Raw genomic sequence first — 20,824 nt, 5'->3', positions numbered from 1 at the left:
TTATTGCCTTCATGCTACGTAATGAATTGCTGAGCTGGAGATACTAAACATAGCCAGTCTTTGGTGATTGTCATGAAATATTGAACCATGTCTCATCCATCTAGAATTCACTTTTTTAGCAAAGATTTTGAGCCTTCTACAAGATAATTAATGCTTTCAAAAAGTGCTTCTCAAAACTGTATGTGAAGTGACCTTCTAACTTGTTCATGGAAAATACTTATTTCTAAGTAAAATTTTTTTTTGGAAACAGTGGTGTGTTTACATGGTTCAAAACTCAAAGAGTGTAAAAGAGCATGCCATAAAAGTCTCCCTTCTACCCTGTTGTTTTTCTTAAAGACTACCAGTATTTATCAGTTTTGTGTTTATCCTTCTCAAGATACTTTGCACCTATGCATTAAGTATGTATACTAAGGTAATGTATTTAGTATGTATGAATTGTCAATGTCTATACTTTGCTTCTGGCAAAAATCATTTCTTTAAATATCTATCATTGAAGTCTTGTTAAATTAGTATACTCCACTTTATTTCTCTTCAATCTTTTTCTTTTTGTTGTGGCAAGCAGGGTCTGAAGTTCTTTTTTCTCACTATGTGTAATCTGTGTGAATAGGGAAATACTACTTTTAAACCATAGTTCTTCCCCACCCTCCCTTTTTTTCTGAAGAAAGATGGCTTTAGTATAAGGAGTTTGTTGCTGTCTAACAGTTCTTTTCCCCCCATATTTTTTGCCTAAAGGCGCTTGACTATGGCAGATATTGAGAGAATAGCCCCGTTGGCTGAGGGGGCCTTACCTTACAACCTGGCAGAACTTCAGAGACAGGTATGAGTCTCATGAATAGAATCACTCCAAAAATGCTGAAATAATATATACATGACAGCCTAGAGCTTCTGAATGATGAAATTTAATTACTACTTTCCAGAAAAAGAAACTTAGATCAAATGTTACCTCTATAGAACTGTTACCCCTACCCTTCTAGGGTATTTATATGGGGTAACTAAATTTATGTTTCTGTTTTTTTCTTGTAGCTTATTAACATAAGGAAAATAAGAGTGCAAACATACATGGGCTTGGCTTCCTTCCCACTGGAATTATAAGTCTTTTCATTTGTCTAGTTATATTTAAAGATTAGTGTCAAGTTCACTTTGTGTCATTAATCTGATATTTATAGGGTTTTAAAAAATATTTTTATTAAAATCAAGCTAACATACAATATTATATTAGTTTTAGGTGTACACAATAGTTATTCAACATTTATATACCTAAAGAAGTGATCACCATAAGTCCAGCAACCATCTGACATTGTCCAGCAACCATCTGACATACTATATTATCACAATATTATTGACTATATTGCCTATGCGGTACAGTACATCCCCATGACTTATGTATTTTTTTATACCTAGAAATTTAAACCTCTTATTCCCCTTTACCTTCCCCCCCTTTTTTAAATAATTACAATTGACATTCAGTATTATTTTATATAATTTCAGGTGTACAGCATAGTGGTTAGACATTTATATAATTTAAGAAGTGATCCCCCTGACTAGTCTAGGGACTATACCTAGTTATTACCATATTATTGACTATATTCCCTATACTTTACATCCGCATGACCTTTGTAATACCAAGTTGTACTTCTTAGTGACTTCACCTTTTTCACCCTATCCTCTATCTATCACCCCAATAAATCTAGTACCTACCTACACCATACATGGTTATTACAATATTATTGACTGTATTCCTTATGCTAGACCCTACATCCCATGACTACTTTGTAACAACCAATTTGTATTTCTTAATCCTTTCCCCTTTTTCAGCCACCCCCAACTCCCATTCTGTTTGGCAACCATCAAAATATTCTTTGTATCTATGAGTTTGTTTCTGTCTTGTTTATTTATTTTGTTCCTTAGATTCCACATATAAGTGAAATCCCATTGCATCTCTCTATCTTTGTCTGACACACTCCACTCAGCACAATACCCTCCAGATCCATCCATGCCACCACAGATGGCAAAAACCCATTCCCTTCCATGGCCAAGCAATATTTCATTGTATATATGTACCAGCTCCTCTTTAATCATCCATCGACAGACACCCAGGCTGCCTCCACATCTTGGCCACTGTAAACACTGCTGCAATGAACATACAGATGCACATGTCCCTTCAAAGTAGTGTTTTGGGTTTCTTCAGATAAATACCCTCAAGTGGGATTACTGGGTCCTTCTTTGTCTCTTCTTATAACCTTTATTATAACTCTATTTTGTATGGTTTAAGTATTGCTACTATAGATTTTTGTTTATTTCCATTTTTATGAAACATCTATTCCCTTCCCTTTACTTTTTATCTGTGTGTCTTTTGATCTGAAGTGAGTCTCTTACAGGCAGCCTATGTAAGGGTTTTGTTTTATCCATTCAGCCACCCTATCTTTTGATTGGAGCATTTAGTTCAATTACATTGAAAGTAATTGTTGATAGATATATCGTTATTGCCATTTTATTATTCATATTTTTTATTTTTTTCATCTTAAAGTACTCCCTCTAAGATTCCTTGTAATACTGGTTTGGTGGTGATGAACTCCTTTAGTTTTTACTTGTCTGGGAAGCTCTTTATCTGTCCTTCAATTCTAAATGATAGCTTTGCTGGATAGAGTAATCTTGGTTGTAGGTCCTGGTTTTTCATCACGTTGAATATTTCCTGCCAATCCCTTTTGCAAAGTTTCTGTTGAGACATCAGCTGATAGCCTTGTGGGTAACTAATGGCTTTTCTCTTGCTGCTTTTAAGATTTTCTCTTTGTCTTCAATCTTTTGGATTTTAATTATAATGTGTCGTGGTGTGGGTCTCTTTGGGTTCATCTTGTTTGGGACTCTTTGCTTCCTGGGCTTGTATGTCTGTTTTCTTCGCCAGGGTAGGGAAGTTTTCCGTCGTTATTTCTTTAAATAGGTTTTCTATTTCTTGCTTACTCTCTTCTCCTTCTGGTACTCCTATGATGCAAATGTTAGTATGCTTGATATTGTCCCAGAGGCCCCTTAAACTATCCTCATATTTTTGGATTCTTTTTTCTTTTGCTGTTCTTATTGGGTGTTTTCTGCTACTTTATCTTCTAAGTTGCTGATTTGATCCTCCGCTTCATCTGATCTACTGTTGATTCCCTCTTACGTATTTTTCATTTCCATTATTGTATTCTTCATTTCTGACTGGTTCCTTTTTATGTTTTTTATATCCATTTTTATCTTTCCCATTTCTTTGTTGAAGTTCTCCCTGAGATCACTGAGCATCCTTATAATTAGTGTTTCGAAACTCTGCATCTGGTAGATTGCTTGTCTCCATTTTGTCTGGTTATTTTTCTGGAGCTTTGTTTTATTCTTTTATTTGGGAGATGTCTCTTTGTCTTCCTATGTTGGCTGCCTTGTTGTGTTTGTTTCTATGTATTAGGTAGCTGCTATGTATTAGCTGTTATGTCTCCTGGTCTTAGTAGAGTGGCCTTATGTAGTAGGTGTCCTGTGGGGCTCAGTGGCACAGTCTTCCTTTTCACCTGAGCTGGGTGCTCCAGGTGTGTTCCGTGTGTGGCTTGTGCGTGCCCTCCTGTTGTCCGTGAGCCTTCATTGCTATTTACATGTCAGTGGGAGGGATCGTTCCTTGGGCTGATTTGTTGTGAGGACTAGCTTTGACTATAGTGGAGAAACTATTGTGCAGGGGCTGACCATATGGAGCAGGGTTCGCTTTTGCAGGGCTCCGTTGCCTGCCCACTCTGCCCTTTGGGTGTGTCGTCCCTGGAGGCAGCAGGGTGATGTTCTGGCTGAGTGATGCGCACCGTGTGTTCCAGCCCTGAGGCCTCCTGGGAGTTGCCTACTGAAGGCCAAGATCAGCTGCAGCTCTGCCTGGGGTCACCTGGCATGAATCACAAAGCAATCTGTAGATGGCCGCCACTTGCACTGGGCTTGAGAGTGCCTTTAGAGGCCAAGCCGTGAATCAAGGCCGGCTGCTGATAATGCCGGGCTTAGGGCTGTTCATCCAGAGGAACAGAACACACTGAAGACAGATGCTGCTTATTGGGGTTTTGTGAACTTTTGAGAGATTTTAGGAAAGTCTGCAACATGAGCCAAAGACAGGCCATTTATATGGAAAAGCCACTGGAAGCAGCTTGGGTGGGCCCAAAAGTTGGGTGGGTCAGAGTTTCCGGAAATCAGGGCTAATGAAGGGTGTCAGTCAGGTTGCTGGAAACTCATATATGGCAACTGCCTGCATCTGCAGTCCAGGAGGCAGGAGGGCTCAACAAAGAAACAATGGCTTCCCCTGTAGGAATCTACTTAAAACTTAGGTATAAAATAGAAAGGATGACATATTTTATGATCACAACCTGTGAAAATTGTTATGAAAACACATGTGCATGACTGATAATCTGTGAATTCAGAAAAAGAAGTTATGAGAGAGGCAGAAGTTAAAAACTTGGTCACTGATTATGGAACATCCTTCCTTTCTCAGTTTCTTCATTTATTAAATAAAGAGAATAGTGCTGAATCTGGTGCAGGAAGAGCTTTGGAACTTCAAAAGCTCTCCACATACCCACACGGACACTGCGCCCTGTGACCCAGGCGAACTATTAACAAAGGAGAAGCCCGTCTCCCAGGGAATCCCCCCATTGTGTGAGAAGCTGGAATAGTGCAGAGAAAACATAGCACTACTGTGTGAGAGAGAAAAAAAAGGCTGCAGTCGGAGAGAAAATAAAACATTCTACCAGCAAGCACTGGAAAACAAAAGAAAGACCTCTTCCTGTCAACCTGTTGCAGAAGCCACTCCTGTAGATGTCTAGGAAGAAAAATAATAAATCAGTAATTGCCATGAATAACCAAGGAAACAAGACAGCTCAGAAAGAAAGTGAAAAGTCTCTAGGAAAGGAGCTTAAAGATATGGAAATATGTGACTTAAATGACGGAGAATTCAAGATTGCAGTTCTGAAAAAACTCAACAAGAAGCAAGAAAACACACAAAAGCAGTTTAATGAACTCAGAAACACAATCAAAGAACAACATGAGCATTTTATGAAAGAGATTGAAATTTTAACAAAGGACCAAATAGAATTTCTGGAGATTAAGAACTCAATAGAAGAAATTAAGAATGAAATAACCAGCTTAGGTAGTATAGTTGACCAGATGGAGGAAAGAATCAGTGACATCGAAGATAGAAACCTGGACATTACACAAATGGAAGAAGAAAGAGACTTGAGACTTAAAAGAAATGAAAGAAGTCTACAAGAACTTTCTGACTCCATCAGAAAGAGCAATATAAGAATAATGGGCATACCAGAAGGAGAAGAAAGAGACAAGGGAACAGAGAATATGTTCAAACAAATTGTTGAGGAGAACTTCCCAAACTTGTGGAAAGAACTGGATCCTCGAATCCAAGAAGCAAATAGAACACCTAATTACCTCAATCCCAACAGGCCTTCTCCAAAGCACATTGTATTGAAGCTGTCTAAAATCAATGACAAAGAAAGAATCCTCAAGGCAGCTAGGGAAAAGAAGACGGTAACCTACAAAGGAAAGCCCATTAGATTATCATCAGATTTTTCAGCAGTAACTCTACAAGCCAGGAGGGAGTGGAACCAAATATTCAAACTATTGAAAGAGAGAAATTATGAGCCAAGAATAATATATCCAGCAAAGATATCCTTTAGATATGAAGGAGGAATAAAGACCTTTCCAGACATACAGAAGCTGAGGGAATTTTCTAATACACAACCTGCACTACAAGAAATACTAAAGGAGGCTATTCGACCACCATCAACAGGGACAATTTGTGGCAACCAAAACATAAAAAGGGGGAGAGTAAAGGCCTGAACCGGAATATGGGAATGGAGAAAGTAAGCATGCTGAAGAAACTGGAATACTCTAAATATCAAACTTTCTTTTACATAAACTTAAGGGTAACCACTCAAAAAAAAATCCAGAACTGAAATATATACTGTAATAAAAGAAGAAACAGTGGGAAACATCATAGAATACCACCACACAGAAATAATAGACAACATCAAGAAGGCAAAGAAACAATGGAGACACGGCCTTACCTGAAAACTAAACATAGAATGACAGAAAATCCTCACATATCAATAATCAATAATCACCCTAAATGTAAATGGACTGAACTCACCAATAAAAAGGCACAGAGTAGCAGATTGGATCAAAAAACTAAACCCAACCATATGCTGTCTCCAAGAGACACATCTCAGCTACAAGGACAAGCATAGACTCAAAGTGAAAGGGTGGAAATTGAAAATCCAAGCAAATTGTACCCAGAGAAAATCAGGTGTAGCCAAAATGATATCAGATGAAACAGACTTCAGGGTGAAAAAGATAACAAGAGACAAAGATGGACATTTTATAATGGTAAAGGGGACTATACAACAAGCCATAACAGTCATCAATATTTATGCCCCCAATCAGGGAGCACCGAAATATACCAAGCAACTACTAACAGAACTAAAGGGAGAAATTGACCAAAACACAATTATACTAGGGGACTTAAATACATCATTGACAGCTCTGGATAGATCATCCAAAAAAAAAAATAAATAATAAAATAAATAAAGAGAATAGTATCCATCTGATAAGGGTATTGTGAGAATTACATGAGATAATGCACTTACATTAGGCCTGGCACCTACTGAGTATGCAATAAATGTTAACTGCTATTGTCATGGTTGTTACTGTTGCTTAATATGAGAAACCTACTTGAGCAAACTCCAAGTTGGGCTCCAAAATAAATATGATACCACGCCTTCACCCACCCTCATCTACTTCTTTCCTTAGGTGGAAGAGGATGGGAACTGAGGAAGAATTATATCTTTATATTTCATCTTTATTGCCTGTATTGTTTTACTTTTAAAATTATTTTGTGCTGGGTGAAATGCTACATTATAGTTTTGAAAAATTTAATTGATGGATGTTTATGTAGGAAAAAATCCCTACCTCACATCATACATAAAAATCTATTCCAGTTGGAATGTTCTAAATGTGAAAGATAAAAGCTTAGAAAAGATAACAGGAGATTATATTTATGATCTAGAATAAGCAAGGATTTGATAACAGGGTACAAAATACCTGTCATAAAGAAAAAGATCAATAAGTTGAACTTCCTTAAATTTAAGAGCTTTTGTTTATTAAAACATGTCACTAAAAGGGTGAAGAAACAAGCTACAACAAAGGGAAAGATGGAGGATATCCAAATGGTGTAAGAGAAAGAAAAGGAAGGAAAGATAAAACAAGAAAGAAAAGAAAAGAAAAGAAAAGAAAAGAAAAGAAAAAGGAAGGAAGGAAGGAAGGAAGGAAGGAAGGAAGGAAGGAGGGAGGGAGGGAGGGAGGGAGGGAGGGAGGGAGGGAGGGAGGGAGGGAGGGAGGGAGGGAGGGAGGGAGGGAGGGAGGGAAGGAAGGAAGGAAGGAAGGAAGGAAGGAAGGAAGGAAGGAAGGAAGGAAGAAGTTTAGTAACATTTGTAAACAGAGAAAATACACATTAAACCTACAATTAGATGCTATTTTTATACTATTCAGATTGGCCACAATTATACTCTGACAATGGCAAGTGTTGTTCAGGAGGTGGAGGAATATCATAAACCAGTGACATCACCTTTGGAAATGGTTTGGCACTATCAACTACAGTTGAAGAGACACATACTCTATGACCTGACTGTTCCTCTCCTGGGTGTAGTCTCTAACAGGAATGAGTGCATGTGTTCATTAAAAGACATATACAGTAATGTACATAGCTGTATTATTTGCAATAGCAAAAAAATGGAAATAATTGTCCATTATTCATTAACAGTAGAATGGGTAAATGTGCTATAGAGATGACCAGTGAGAAAAGTAGAAATTTTCATTTGGGGAAAATGAGTTAAATAAAAGGAGATAGGTTGCAGAGAAGAGGATGTGATATTTTTGGAGCATGAAGCACTTTAGAGGTTAAAACCAGGTTAAATACTAATTTTGATCCTGTGTGAGAATGGGTATACAAACTTCTTTTTCTTTACTGTATATCACATACATTTTCAGTTGTATGGGGTAAATGATGTATGATGGATCTGCTTGGGCATATACCTACTTTTTAAAAAAAAGGTTAGTTTTTATGGGAAATTGTATTCAAGCTACTAACCACTTACACAGGGAACTTTTGGAATATAAGCTGGGTTGGGTTCTGCCAAAACATTATTAGGATGATTTTTCTTTCTATTTCAGGTATAGCATTCCTTAGATATTGGACTTTGTCTCTTTTGTGTATTTTGCATATTCATGGACCTTCTTTGAACTTTGGATTCATGAGTACAGAGAAAGCATTACAATCCACTTTCTGGTTCCTTTTTTTTTTTTAATTAATTTTATTGGGGTGACGATTGTTAGTAAATTTACATAGATTTCAGGTGTACAATTCTGTATACATCGTCTATAAATCCCATTGCGTGTTCACCACCCAGAGTCAGTTCTCCTTTCATCACCATATATTTGATCTGGTTCCTTTTTTTGGAACTTTTTGTCTCTGTCACCTGTGATAGTTTTACCATATATGGACGTCTGTTCTCAAAAAGGAGGAAATTGTGTTTATATATTAGTTTTATTTATTATTTATTTATTCGCCATGTACCTCTTTTAAATTATTTGATTTAAATACTTATTACACTGTTTAACACAATTTAACTCCCCTCTTATTGAGAGAAAAGTATATACAGTATATAGTGTCTAGCATTAGGGAGAAACAGAGACACACACACTCACACACACACACACTCACACACACTCACACACACATTTTTTTCTTTACCTCCATCTCCTAGACTGTGGTCTTTGGCGTTTAATCTTGCTTTGTAAGAATATTGAATTCAAATCGAGTTGTATTAAATTCATAGATGTGATTTGTGGACAAAATAATTTTATTTTACCTACCCTCATTTTGCCATTCTAATGATATATTTTAGTTGGTATAAAATATATTCCTTTTTTCCCTCCTTTGCTTCGTGTAAGATTTAAGCATTTCCTCCCTTCTTTTTTATCTATTAGTAGTGCCCATTTGGAAGAGACAGTTCTCTTTATTGGATTGGCAAACTACATGAAGCAGCTTGGTTTGGGCAGGTTGCTAGACTTGTTAACTGACATGATTTATCTAATTCTCATTTATAGGAGGAGGTACATTCAACAACAAAAGCAAAAGAACTTTCTCCTCTCCAAATGAGATCTCAAGTCATTTCCTATCATACACATATGCTGAGGTAGCAGGTTAAAAATCAATTAAGATGGTCACTTAATTAATCTTGTTAAATATCACCTTTTTTAAATATAAAATTATAGTTGGCATTCATTATTGAAATATCACCTTTTCTTTAATTTATTGGGGTGACAATTGTTAATGAAATTACATAATTTCAGGTGTACTATTCTGTATTACATCATCTATAAATCCCATTGTGTGTTCACCATCCAGAGTCAGTTCTCCTTCCATCACCATATATTTGATCCCCTTACCCTCATCTCCCTCCCCTCACCCTCCTTACCTTCTGGTAACCACTAAACTATTGTCTGAAAATATCACCTTCTTGATCATAGTCATAATCTGAAGGGAAAGAGTGAGTTTTCCTTTGGCCCATTTGCTCACTCACGGTAGGTGATCTTCTTAGTGCTGAGCACTTTCTTTCAGCCTAAATACTGAAAATTCAGTACACAGTCAATAATAGGGATGATAGCTACAGTAGTATTCTACTTTGAATATTCATGAAGTGAAACCATAGCATTAATTATATTAATTTACATACCTGAGTACAAGTGAACCATAAGTTATAGTGATAGCTGAGCCTAAAAAAATTCTTAGTAACCATATATTGTATGGTTTTTTTTCATAAATACTTTTTAATAAGGGTGGAGGCAACATTTCTTTCAAAAGGCATTTGGGTATTTATAGTTAGAGATGTTTTAGCTAAGAATTAAAGCACGGTATAATCCTTCAGTTTTCATAGGATTTTGTAGGGCTTATAAACATTCTTTAAAGGAAAGGAGTGTAAAGAAAATGTGTGGATGAACACGGGAGAAACCTTTTATATGAATAAGGGAATTAGTGGTTACTTGACTCTTATTTGAGATCTTAGCCCTGTTATTCTATGAGTTTTAATTCATTATAGTCTTTGAAAGGAGTCATGATTGAAAATAATTCATATATATGAGAATGAGGTTATTTTCACCCAGTTTTGTGATTGAGAGATTCTAATTTTGGGGAAAATTTTTATGTGCATTGATTTTAAAATATTTTTAAATCTAAGTCAAAACGTAACTTTAATTTTTTCAAAATATATGATGCTAAACATCATCTTTATGTTGAAGATACAGATTGTGTTTGTTTTCAACTATGCTGTCTTTGAAACAGTGTTAGAATTAACTGGTTTAGCCTCACTGTGTTTAGTCAACATTTAAAAAACCAACTGAAGCATATTCAGTCGGTGTAACACTTTAAAGTGATACCAAAAGATTTTTGAATTAATAAATGAAAAACAATTTAAACATTTCATTTTATCTCATTCTTTTATCATTTCTATTTTTGAAATATAATTATATATAATTTGATCTGTATTACTTAAATTTATAAATATAAACATAAAGATAAATTATATATATAATTATATGTAAATAATTATATATAAGTAACTATACAATTAAATATATAATTAGTACAGTGGAATATGTATATAATTTGTAAATGAAATCATATATGGGGTTCGGTGCTTAAAATCTTTGCCTGGAGGGGAATGTTCAATTATGAACAGTTGGAGATATAAACAGTTGACTTAAAGAACGATAGAGAATGCAGTGGGGTGACCAGGGCCATCGCTCTGCTTATTCCCCATCTCAGTGAGACCTTTGGCAAGTCACATGTCCTGTCCATGGTATGGCCATCTGACATTACAATATAGTACTGATAGAATAGTGCAGTGTGGTCTCACTGTGGGTAGAAAGGGCTGAGTGTCAGCATCTCCCTGATGGCCTCACAAGGGAGTTTATGTATGGAAGATTGAAACATCAGACCCCTGAGGGCCGCATTAGGGCATAGAGATATGCCAGACTTTGGGAGATAGCACATCTCTAAACAGACTAAAATTATTGTCATTATTATTACAGTAATAAACATACCAAAATGTAATTATCTTTTTGGATGGCATATTGTTTGCTCTTCTGTGAATAAATCAAAATTAGGCTTACATTCAGGATATTGTTAAAATAGTCTACTCTCTTCCATATTAGATTCCAAATAAAATATCAATCTCAAATTATTAATTGCTCACTTTTGTTACAGCATATAAATCAAACATAATGGATGGCTATACAGTTGCTTGGGCAAGGTTGGTAGGAAAAAAATTTATTCCCTACAAGTCATAATCATGTCCTACTATGTGCAATTTTCTACCTTTTTAATGATGGTTTTTTGCAAGTATTAAATTTAGTTTTGAATAGATGTATGCTTTCACTTAATTAGATTATAATAAAGTTGGTATATTAGTATAGTTGAGATTTATAAAATATTTAATGATATTTGAAGTAGTAGTGTTTTACTAATTGTTAGCTTGTCTAAGGGTTTTATCTTGACTTTTCATCAAACATTATTTTTTTTTACTATAGAATTTGTTGAACCATAACATGATGGCAAGCTCAATGAGCTTTTCAAAAGATCTTTGCCTACAGAGATCACAATCAAACATTAAATGTTTTAAAGATACCAGATGCTTTGGTTAAAACAGAAATGATGCTTATTGTAGTACAAAATTTATAAAACAAGGTAGATGAAACCTTTTTATACACTGCTTCCCAAATTGTTTGTAAATACCTGGATTTGTCATATTTAGCTTGGTTAATTGAGCTTTGAAGAGGTTATACAGATGAAAGCAAATCAGAGTAGACTAGCTTACATTTTTCCTGTTTTTAGATTTTAGGCATGGATTTCCTTTTAATTAAATTATTCTAATCTTTTTATTTTCTAAACAATATCTAAACTTTTTATTATGCTGTTTTCTTTTTCAAAAAAATTTTTTATTGGGGAATATTGGGGAACAGTGTGTTCCTCCAGGACCAGTCAGCTCCAGGTCAAGTCGTTTCTCATTGGCCCATGTAGGAGTCGAACCAGCGACCCTGGTGTTATGAACACTGAGCTGACTGTCCGCCCACCTGATGCTGTTTTTTTAGAAGCTCATATCAAGTTAATATTTTTCAAGTTTTCATTATGATAAAGCAAATATTTTATTCCTTCACTTCATATTGTTCATATAGCATAGCTACTATTTTCATAATGAAAATATTAAAGAGCAAGACTGACATACTAATATAGACAAATTATTTCAGATTCTTTATGCTGTAGGATACCTATGAAATAACTTTCTGAATCACAGTAGGATTTTTCCCTTTGCTTTGCTGTCATCATAGATTTTTTTTTTTTAAAGATTTTATTGGGGAAGGGGAACAGGACTTTATTGGGGAACAGTGTGTACCTCCAGGCCTTTTTTCCAAGTCAAGTTGTTGTCCCTTCAATCTTAGTTGTGGAGGGTGCCGTTCAGCTTCAAGTTGTTGTCCTTTCAGTCTGAGTTGTGGAGGGCGCAGCTCAGCTCCAGGTCCAGTTGCCGTTTCTAGTTGCAGGGGGCACAGCCCACCATCCCCTGTGGGAGTCGAACCGGCAACTCTGTGGTTGAGAGGACGCACTCCAACCGAGACATCCGGGAGCTCAGCGGCAGCTCAGCAGCAGCCTCAGCGGCAGCTCAGCTCAAGGTGCCATGTTCAATCTTTAGTTGCAGGGGGCACTGCCCACCATCCCTTGCGGGACTCGAGGAGTTGAACCGGCAACCTTGTGGTTGAGAGCCCACTGGCTCATGTGGGAATCGAACTGGCAGCCTTCGGAGTTAGGAGCACGGAGCTCCAACTGCCTGAGCCACCGGGCCGGCCTCATCATCGATTTTATGTTAGAACCCTAAAGATGGTTAGGATAGTGGTTCTCAACCTAGCTACAATAGCAGAATGATTTGAAGCTTTTAAAAAATATATAAGCCCCAGGCTCCAGGGATTTATTATTTAAAGCCCTTCAGGTGTTTCTTTGTGTAGGAAGAGTTGGAGAATACATAGGCCTAGGAGAGCAAATGCTCAATAGCATAGGTCGGAAATACTGTACTTACCTAGCCATAACCTCAGTAGCTGAACTTCAAAGCCAGAAATAAGGCTCTGAACCCTTGAAGTAGTACCGTGTTTCCCTGAAAATAAGACCTAGCCGGAAAATCAGCTCTAATGCGTCTTTTGTAGCAAAAATTAATATAAGACCGAGTCTTATTTTATAAGACCAGATATAAGATAATGTAATATAATAAATATAATATAATATAATATAGACCAGGTCTTATATAATATAACATAAGACCGAGTCTTATCCCCAAAACATGCATTAGAGCTGATTGTTCAGCTAGGTCTCATTTTCGAAGAAACACGGTAGTTATTAAAGTTTTTAACTTTAGTTCAAAAGAGATGCCCTTGATCTCATTTTACATATAATTCTAACAAACCTAGTTATGTGATTTCTCTAGCCCTAATAGATGAGAGCAAAATCAAACTAGGAAGCTATTGGTGAAAGACGTAATAGCTGCTCAATAACAAAACAATAAACAATCCGATTGAAAAATGGGCAGAGAACATGAAAAGATATTTCTCCAAAAAAGGCATACAGATGGCCAACAGACATATAAAAAGATGCTCAACGTCACTAATCATCAGAAAAATGTAAATAAAAACCACAATGAGGTATCACCTCACTCTTGGCAGAATGGCTATCATCAATAAATCAACAAACAACAAGTGTTGGCGAGGATGTGGAGAAAAGGGAACCCTTGTGCACTGTTGGTGGGATTGCAAGTTGGTGTAGCCACTATGGAAAACAGTATGGAGATTCCTCAAAAAAACTGAAAATGAATATATCAGACGACCCAGCAATTCCACTTCTGGGTATTTATCCAAAGAAAACGCAAACACTAATTCCAAAAGACATGTGCATGCATATGTTCATTGCAGCACTATTTACAAGCCAAGATGTGGAAGCAACCTAAGTGTCCATTGATAGAGGAATGGATAGTGAAGATGTATACATATCTATATATTCATATACACACACACACACACAATGGAATATTATGCAGCAATAAAAAAGAATGAAATCTTGCCATTTGCGACAACATGGTTGCATCTAGAGGATATTATTCTAAGTGAAATAAGTCAGGCAGAGAAAGACAAATACCGTATGGTTTCACTTACACATGGAATCTAAAACAAAACAAAATGAAAACAGACTCATAGACATGGAGACCAAAGGGATAGTTACCAGGAGTGGGTGGGAAAATGGGTGAAAAGGGGAAGGGGAATATAATCAATAATATTGTGATCAGTTTGCACAGTGACGGACGATTGCTAGAAATAGTGAAGTGATCACATTGTAAGGTATAAAAATGTTGAATCACTATTGTACACCTGAAACTATTAATGATGGAAGACTATATCAACGATATTTATATGCTTAAATAAAAATAAAAAAAGAAGTGGCAGCTGTCAGGTATGGGAGGACAGCATGAACAGCTAGCTGCCTTATGCTAATATGTAACTGATGGACGTGTGAATATGATGACCTTCAGTCATTAGAGATGGTAGGTTATGAGTATTCTCTGATCTAGGAATCAAGATAGGTTTTGTACATTTTACAGAGATTTTTAAATTTTAAGTTGGTGAAAGTAAACAAAGGGGGAATAATTTGATACCTGAAATGTTTATTCACTTCTGTAAAATGATAGTGTATTCTTTAACAGCAGCAGGTAAATGAGGCATTAAGAGGCTTGAAAAAAAATGGGGAAAAAAAGCTACTGTTTCTAGGTTGATAGGGTTTTTCAATGCCGATCATAGAGGTATCAATTTTAAAATCTTAAAATAGCCATTGTAGCTTTTTCGTTTGCTGTATGCTTTTCCAAAAATGTCTCCATGTTTCCTTCTCCCCCACAGCAATCTCACAGTCTAGGCAGGTCTGTCTGGCTTCAGATTGCCGAGTCTGCTTACAGATTCACTTTGGGCTCAGTTGCTGGAGGTGAGTGATATGTCTATATGCTGTTTCAAGCTTGTGTTGGTGTAATATTATCTCACGAGACCGGGACAGATCAGCAAAGGTACAGTTCATTGTTCCCGCGAGTCACGGCTGTGGCGCTTTCTGAAGCATTTTTAATTTTATACCCATGATCAGAGGACTTGTCATAGCTTGGCCATAGTCCCTCTGGCTCCAGTCTGTCTTTAGGACAAAACCTCTGTCGTAACATGGAAGTCTCGGATGCAGTGCTGCACTCGCCGTAATTATACTGGTAAAGCCAGTACAAAGAAATGGAGAATAAGACTATGTGTATGGTGTTGGGGGTGAGGTCGGGTACAAATTCCAGAACCTTATGAAATAAAACAGCCTCTCAAAGGGATGCACTTTTGCTTTTTTGCCTCTCCCCTTTTACTGGTTGAAGCATACCAAGACTTAAGAGTTTATTTGCTAAAATGGATCCCCCCTCCCCTCCTGCTCCTGGGCAAATTCAAGACTTTTTTTGCTTAAGTCTCTTCATAGAAAAAGTATAGAATCTGAAATTGCTTTGTTGAGAAAACCTAGCAGGTGTGATTAAAATGCTTATGATTTTTCAAAACAAGCCTGAACTGATAAAACTATTATTTTTTTCTTTTCAGCCTCAGTTTTAGAAGTTGCAGAGCATGTTTTGGTTTTCAACAGTTGAAAAATATATTCTAGTTCATGTTATAAATTTTTCAGTCCCTGAGAAATCTGCAGTCTGGCCTTTTTTTAAAAAAAACAAAAACAAATTCTGTACATAGGGGTAGGGTTCTCTTGTGATTTATTTCCAATATTTTCATTGTAACTAAGATTAATTTACCAAAATGCTTTAGTAAACTCAAATTTTAAATTACAGCCACCTATGTGTGTATATATAGTCAATTTAAGGGGTAACTGGTATATTTAGGCATTTAATGGAAAGTATAAAGAAATATGTATAATAGTTAAGTGTTATAGAAAACTGAGTGTTGATTATTTAATGTTGATGATGTCTTGAAAATCCACTCCAGTTGTTCTCTGAAGCAGCTGTATTAATGGAGTGCAATGGTTGCTAGGCTGTCATCCTTCAGCTGTGTATGGAAGAAGGAAAAATAACATAAAGTCTGTTTTGTGAGAAAAGATGCTGTGTTTCATGTTCTAGTCATTTGAGTAAGATTTGTTGTCCTTATAGATTCTGCATTTAATTGTGCTCTCTTTGAAACCTGCACATTGTTTTCTTTGTAGCTGTGGGGGCCACCGCCGTGTATCCCATAGATCTGGTGAAGACCCGCATGCAAAACCAGCGTGGCACTGGCTCTGTCGTGGGGGAGTTGATGTACAAAAACAGCTTTGACTGTTTTAAGAAAGTCTTACGTTACGAGGGCTTCTTTGGACTCTACCGGGGTGAGTAAGCAAATCTCAGCTGCTGAAATTAGTGATTTCATCTCACCAGCGGCAGATTTTAACTCAATCATGAAAATCAATGTGTAGCCTGGCCAGCTAGATGAGAGCTATTTCTCTTTTTTATTTTTCTCATTGATCGTTTCCTTTTTCACATTCTTGCTGGTAGCTAGCCATGTAAGTCTGCAAACAAGGTCTTCATTTCGTCTTCCTGCTATTTATATCTCTTGAAATCCAAATCCTACGTTTGTCCCAACATGGGTCTGTGGTCACTGCTCTTACAAACTAAGGCACGTGTCTGCAGGTGGAATACAGTGATGACAGCTAAGAAATAGAGAACTTTTTTTCTCAGAGAATTAGAGAGGAGAAATAGACCCCTCTCTATGGAGCAGAAGCCAGGCTGCCCCTTGAAGGTGAGTTTACCCCCTATCCACTTGTTTCGACGGAAAGAAATACCACATGTCTTATCTTTTCCAAGGAGACCATTCATAAATCTTTTCCAGTGAGTCATCTGAAGTTTAAAAAAAAAGAAAAGAAAACCTTTTGGCTCCAAGTCTCTTTCTTGCTCCTTCCTTCCCCTAAGTTCAGAGGCCCGCATCTGAGTGAAAGCAGGAAGATTTCTTGTACAGGAAACCTTACAACCCACTCGAGGCGGAACCAACCACGGTGCTGCTTGCCTCGGAAGCAGCAGCCCATACAGATTCTCCCCACCCCCACTGGCTTTGTAGGAACTTGTTCTCTTTGGAGAGGGAATGACTTTCATGTGCATGTTTTCACATTAGAATTTAGGGTTTCCTTTGGGAGGGAGATTAATTTTTTAATCCCTTTGGGCGCCACTTGGAATTCTTTGAAAATACTCTCTACATGCTTAAATCCAGAGCATTTATGTAATTTACTGTACTTGTTTGTTTGCTCACACAGTCTCATTAATCCCTAGCTCATTCTGAGCTCTGTTGAACTATTTGGCTTAGAACCTCTTCCTTGGAAAGAAAGAATGGGCCTGAACAAAGCTTTATGCTCATGGACAGGAGCAAAAACACCTCTGGTTAGCATTACGTACAGATATTCAGTGGAAAATGCAGCTCTGATACACTTATATTTGAAGGAAACGGTCATGGGGATGTTCATTTTTCACATTATATATAGCATAAGAGAAAAGAATGGTTCTTAAATCAAACTAGGCTCAAATACACTGCTCCTGAGAATGAATGTAATTAATTTTGCTCAAATATTCAAAACCGTAGCCTCTCCAAATTCCAGCTATAACAGCAAGTACTCCATGCAAGAGGTATACATTGTCCAGAATCCAGATCTATGCGTGGGAATGCTTGTCTTAAACTTATCAAACCCCGTATACCTAGATTTTATTTAATAAGGAATCTGAGGGTTGAATGGCACTAAAGTTGTTTTTTCCTTTGACATCTCCAATCTTTTTTGTTGTTGTTGAATAATGCCCTTTTTTCTTCCTTGGTGTATGTATAAAAAGAATGCCCTCTATTAGAAGGAACCTAGATATATGCTGCAGCATTTAGCCCCTTGATGGATGGATCCTTTATTGAAGATTTCATTTGCGAGAGGTGTCATGTTAGTTCAATAGGTCAGACTTAGCAAGTTGTGGGGCGGGGAGGCGGAGGGATCGTTAGCTTTTTTCAGTGTTAAATGAGAGACTTTTATTAGGGAGAAGATTGTAGGAATCCTGTATGTGAACGCTTTGATTATTGAGATTGTCATATATTGCTTAGAACTGGTCCATTATTCTGTCAGATGATCGACAAAATTGTTGACAGATTAGCCTAAATTTCTTTGCAGGCAACAATGATAAAATGACATAAATCAGTACTTTATTAAAATTCCATGAGTCTTACTGAGGCAAGTTGTAAAACAAATACACATGCTGACATGGTTGTGTGGGAGCTAGACTAAAAGTAATAGGTCCTCATAATCATGAGGGTTAGAAAGTTAAGACTGCCATCTGCTGATTTATTCTTTTAAATCAGTCTGCTACCCATTAAAGGTGTGTGCAGATTTGTGTTTGTCATTGATAATTCAGTTTGACTGACAGTAGCCTGTATGTACGATTACTTGCTGGCTCTGAACTCATAGGAAATCACTCAGCAGTGTCCTCAAAGTAGGCTTAAGATCAGCAGTGAGCATGCAGACAACATACATAACTACCCCTTGGCTGGGTGATTTAAAGGATATAAAATGTTTATTGTTCGCATCTTTAAAAAATGTATGCAAAAAATGTATGCTAACAATTTGGATAATCTGTGTGCTTTAGAAAGCTGAGCCCTCTGAATATCTACAGATGTCGAATTGTTTATATATTTTTTCTTTTCCAGTTTGCAGCCAGCCTGGGAAACTTAACTTTCTAAGAGTAATGATTTATTTTTAAGAGGATTCTTTTGAAATGTCTTAAGTTTGACATATATTAGTAAATAAGAATATAATAGGCATATGTTTTTGCTTGTGGAAGATACCCATTACATGATACTTAAAATTGCATTTTTCTTTGCAGTTTTGGCTTCCTTTTAAATAAATGAGTACTGAATTCTGGGTTTCTTTAAAGAGAAAATCATGGGAGTTGGTTTTCTTTAATGACCAAGCCACTGTATGCTATTCCACAGGTAGCATCATTTGTGGCAAAATCTGGGTCTAGTTAACGGCACACTTTGCAGAGCTTTTCCAAGCATACGACACTGGCTTCTTTTAAAGTATCTGTGTATGTTTGTGTGTTGTTGGTTGTAAAGGGAGGGAATTTCGTTACATTGTTATTGGCTGTGTTCCAGGAATAGTGATGATCCATGGGCTCCATTCCTTCCTCCCATACTTTTGGGAAGGCATTAACTAACTAGACCTTAAAGGAAGCATGCGTAAGGAAAGGATTTATAGCCTCAAGAAAGTATAACATTATATTTCACATATATAATGTATATACATACACAGAGTTTTAAAGATAATCTGTTTTTCCCGTCTTAATGAAAACCCTAAAATGTTTTATGGGTAAATTATATGGGGGAAACCACATTTCTTGTCAGGCTCGTGTATTCAGGTCCGGTACGTCTATATTACTAACAATTCTCTCCATTTTCCTAGGTCTGATACCACAACTTATAGGCGTTGCTCCAGAAAAGGCTATTAAACTCACTGTAAGTTTCTTTCTCGTTAAATTTATGTCATTTATTTAGATTATCATTAGGCCAAAATTAAAACTCATGCTGCTGAGACTGATCCACTACCAAAGCATTTATAACATTTTAAATTTATATGTAGATACTTGGTAATTTTTAATTTTATCATGAAACAAATATTTTGCTGATTTGGAAAACAATAACATGCTAATTAGTAGAGGAAATTCTAGTTAACTGATGTTAATTCTGAGTAACTGATGTTGTTTTTCTAATTAGGTTAATGATTTTGTTCGGGACAAATTTACCAAAAGAGATGGCTCCATTCCACTTTTCGCAGAAATCCTTGCTGGAGGTTGTGTACGTATTAATACTGGGTGTTTCTCGTGGCAAATATGTTCCTTTAACTTTTTACACATTAGATAAAATATCTGAGTGACATCCTCTCTGAACTCGAGGGATTCTAGGCAGATTTTCTCAGTGATCATATGGAATGACTTTTAAATTTCATTGCATAATCTAACTGGTTTTGAGTGCAGAAAGAGGTAGTATTTTTGTCAGCTCTGTCCCTTAGAAGCTCCTGAAGCATAACCTTCCATAGTCACATTTTTTAAAGTTCTAATTCTGATTCTTCTTAAATATATATATAAAAAAATAGAGTAGTGGATAGAGTAACCGTACATTTTTATTGACTGGAACTTTAAAGTAAGCATGAGAAGACTGATTATTTGGGCCATTATATTTTAGGTGTAGGACTGAGTAAGCCATTATGTAGTATAATTGTAATTTTCCTTCTTTAGGGACCAGAGGATATAGCAAACAACCACAATTATGCTGTTGACAATTCTGAATCCAGAGATTCAGATTGTATTTCCTTAGAGTACAAAGATTTCTGTTTTTAAGGTGTGAGCATGACATTGAATTTAGACCATTTCTCAAATCTAAGTTTGAAGCTCCACTAATTTTATTTGTGGTGTTCATTTCACATTTGGTTATATGTGATTTGTTTAAGACTTATTTAGTCCATTTTGTCCCTGAAACCCTTAATAACTTCCAGTTGAATTGGCTGACAAGCTTGGCTACACCCTTCTCAGTTGCTTGTGGAATCTGAGGTGATGAAGTCCTGACCTTTGTAGCTTTTAATTCAGAGAAGATGCCCCAAGGGTCAGAGAGAGAAACTGCT

The 20,824-nt window shown here is 36.5% G+C and overlaps 1 protein-coding gene across 5 annotated transcripts in view; it reads left to right on the top strand.

Annotated features, from left to right (window-relative positions):
* SLC25A12 (solute carrier family 25 member 12) overlaps positions 1 to 20,824 on the top strand; it is a 166,470-nt gene that overhangs the window by 127,048 nt on the left and 18,598 nt on the right. For all 5 annotated transcript variants that reach the window (XM_081052772.1, XM_081052775.1, XM_081052773.1 and 2 more), the window contains 5 exons: positions 733 to 817; positions 15,037 to 15,118; positions 16,358 to 16,516; positions 19,610 to 19,662; positions 19,921 to 20,001. In XM_081052772.1, coding sequence (XP_080908898.1) covers positions 733 to 817; positions 15,037 to 15,118; positions 16,358 to 16,516; positions 19,610 to 19,662; positions 19,921 to 20,001 — 460 coding nt within the window. The remainder of the gene's footprint in view (positions 1 to 732; positions 818 to 15,036; positions 15,119 to 16,357; positions 16,517 to 19,609; positions 19,663 to 19,920; positions 20,002 to 20,824) is intronic.

The sequence above is a fragment of the Rhinolophus hipposideros genome (assembly GCF_964194185.1).
Source record: "Rhinolophus hipposideros genome assembly, chromosome: 6".
NCBI lineage: Eukaryota > Metazoa > Chordata > Mammalia > Chiroptera > Rhinolophidae > Rhinolophus > Rhinolophus hipposideros.
Note: the sequence above shows the minus strand (reverse complement) of the source record. Positions and strands in the feature narration are given on the sequence as shown.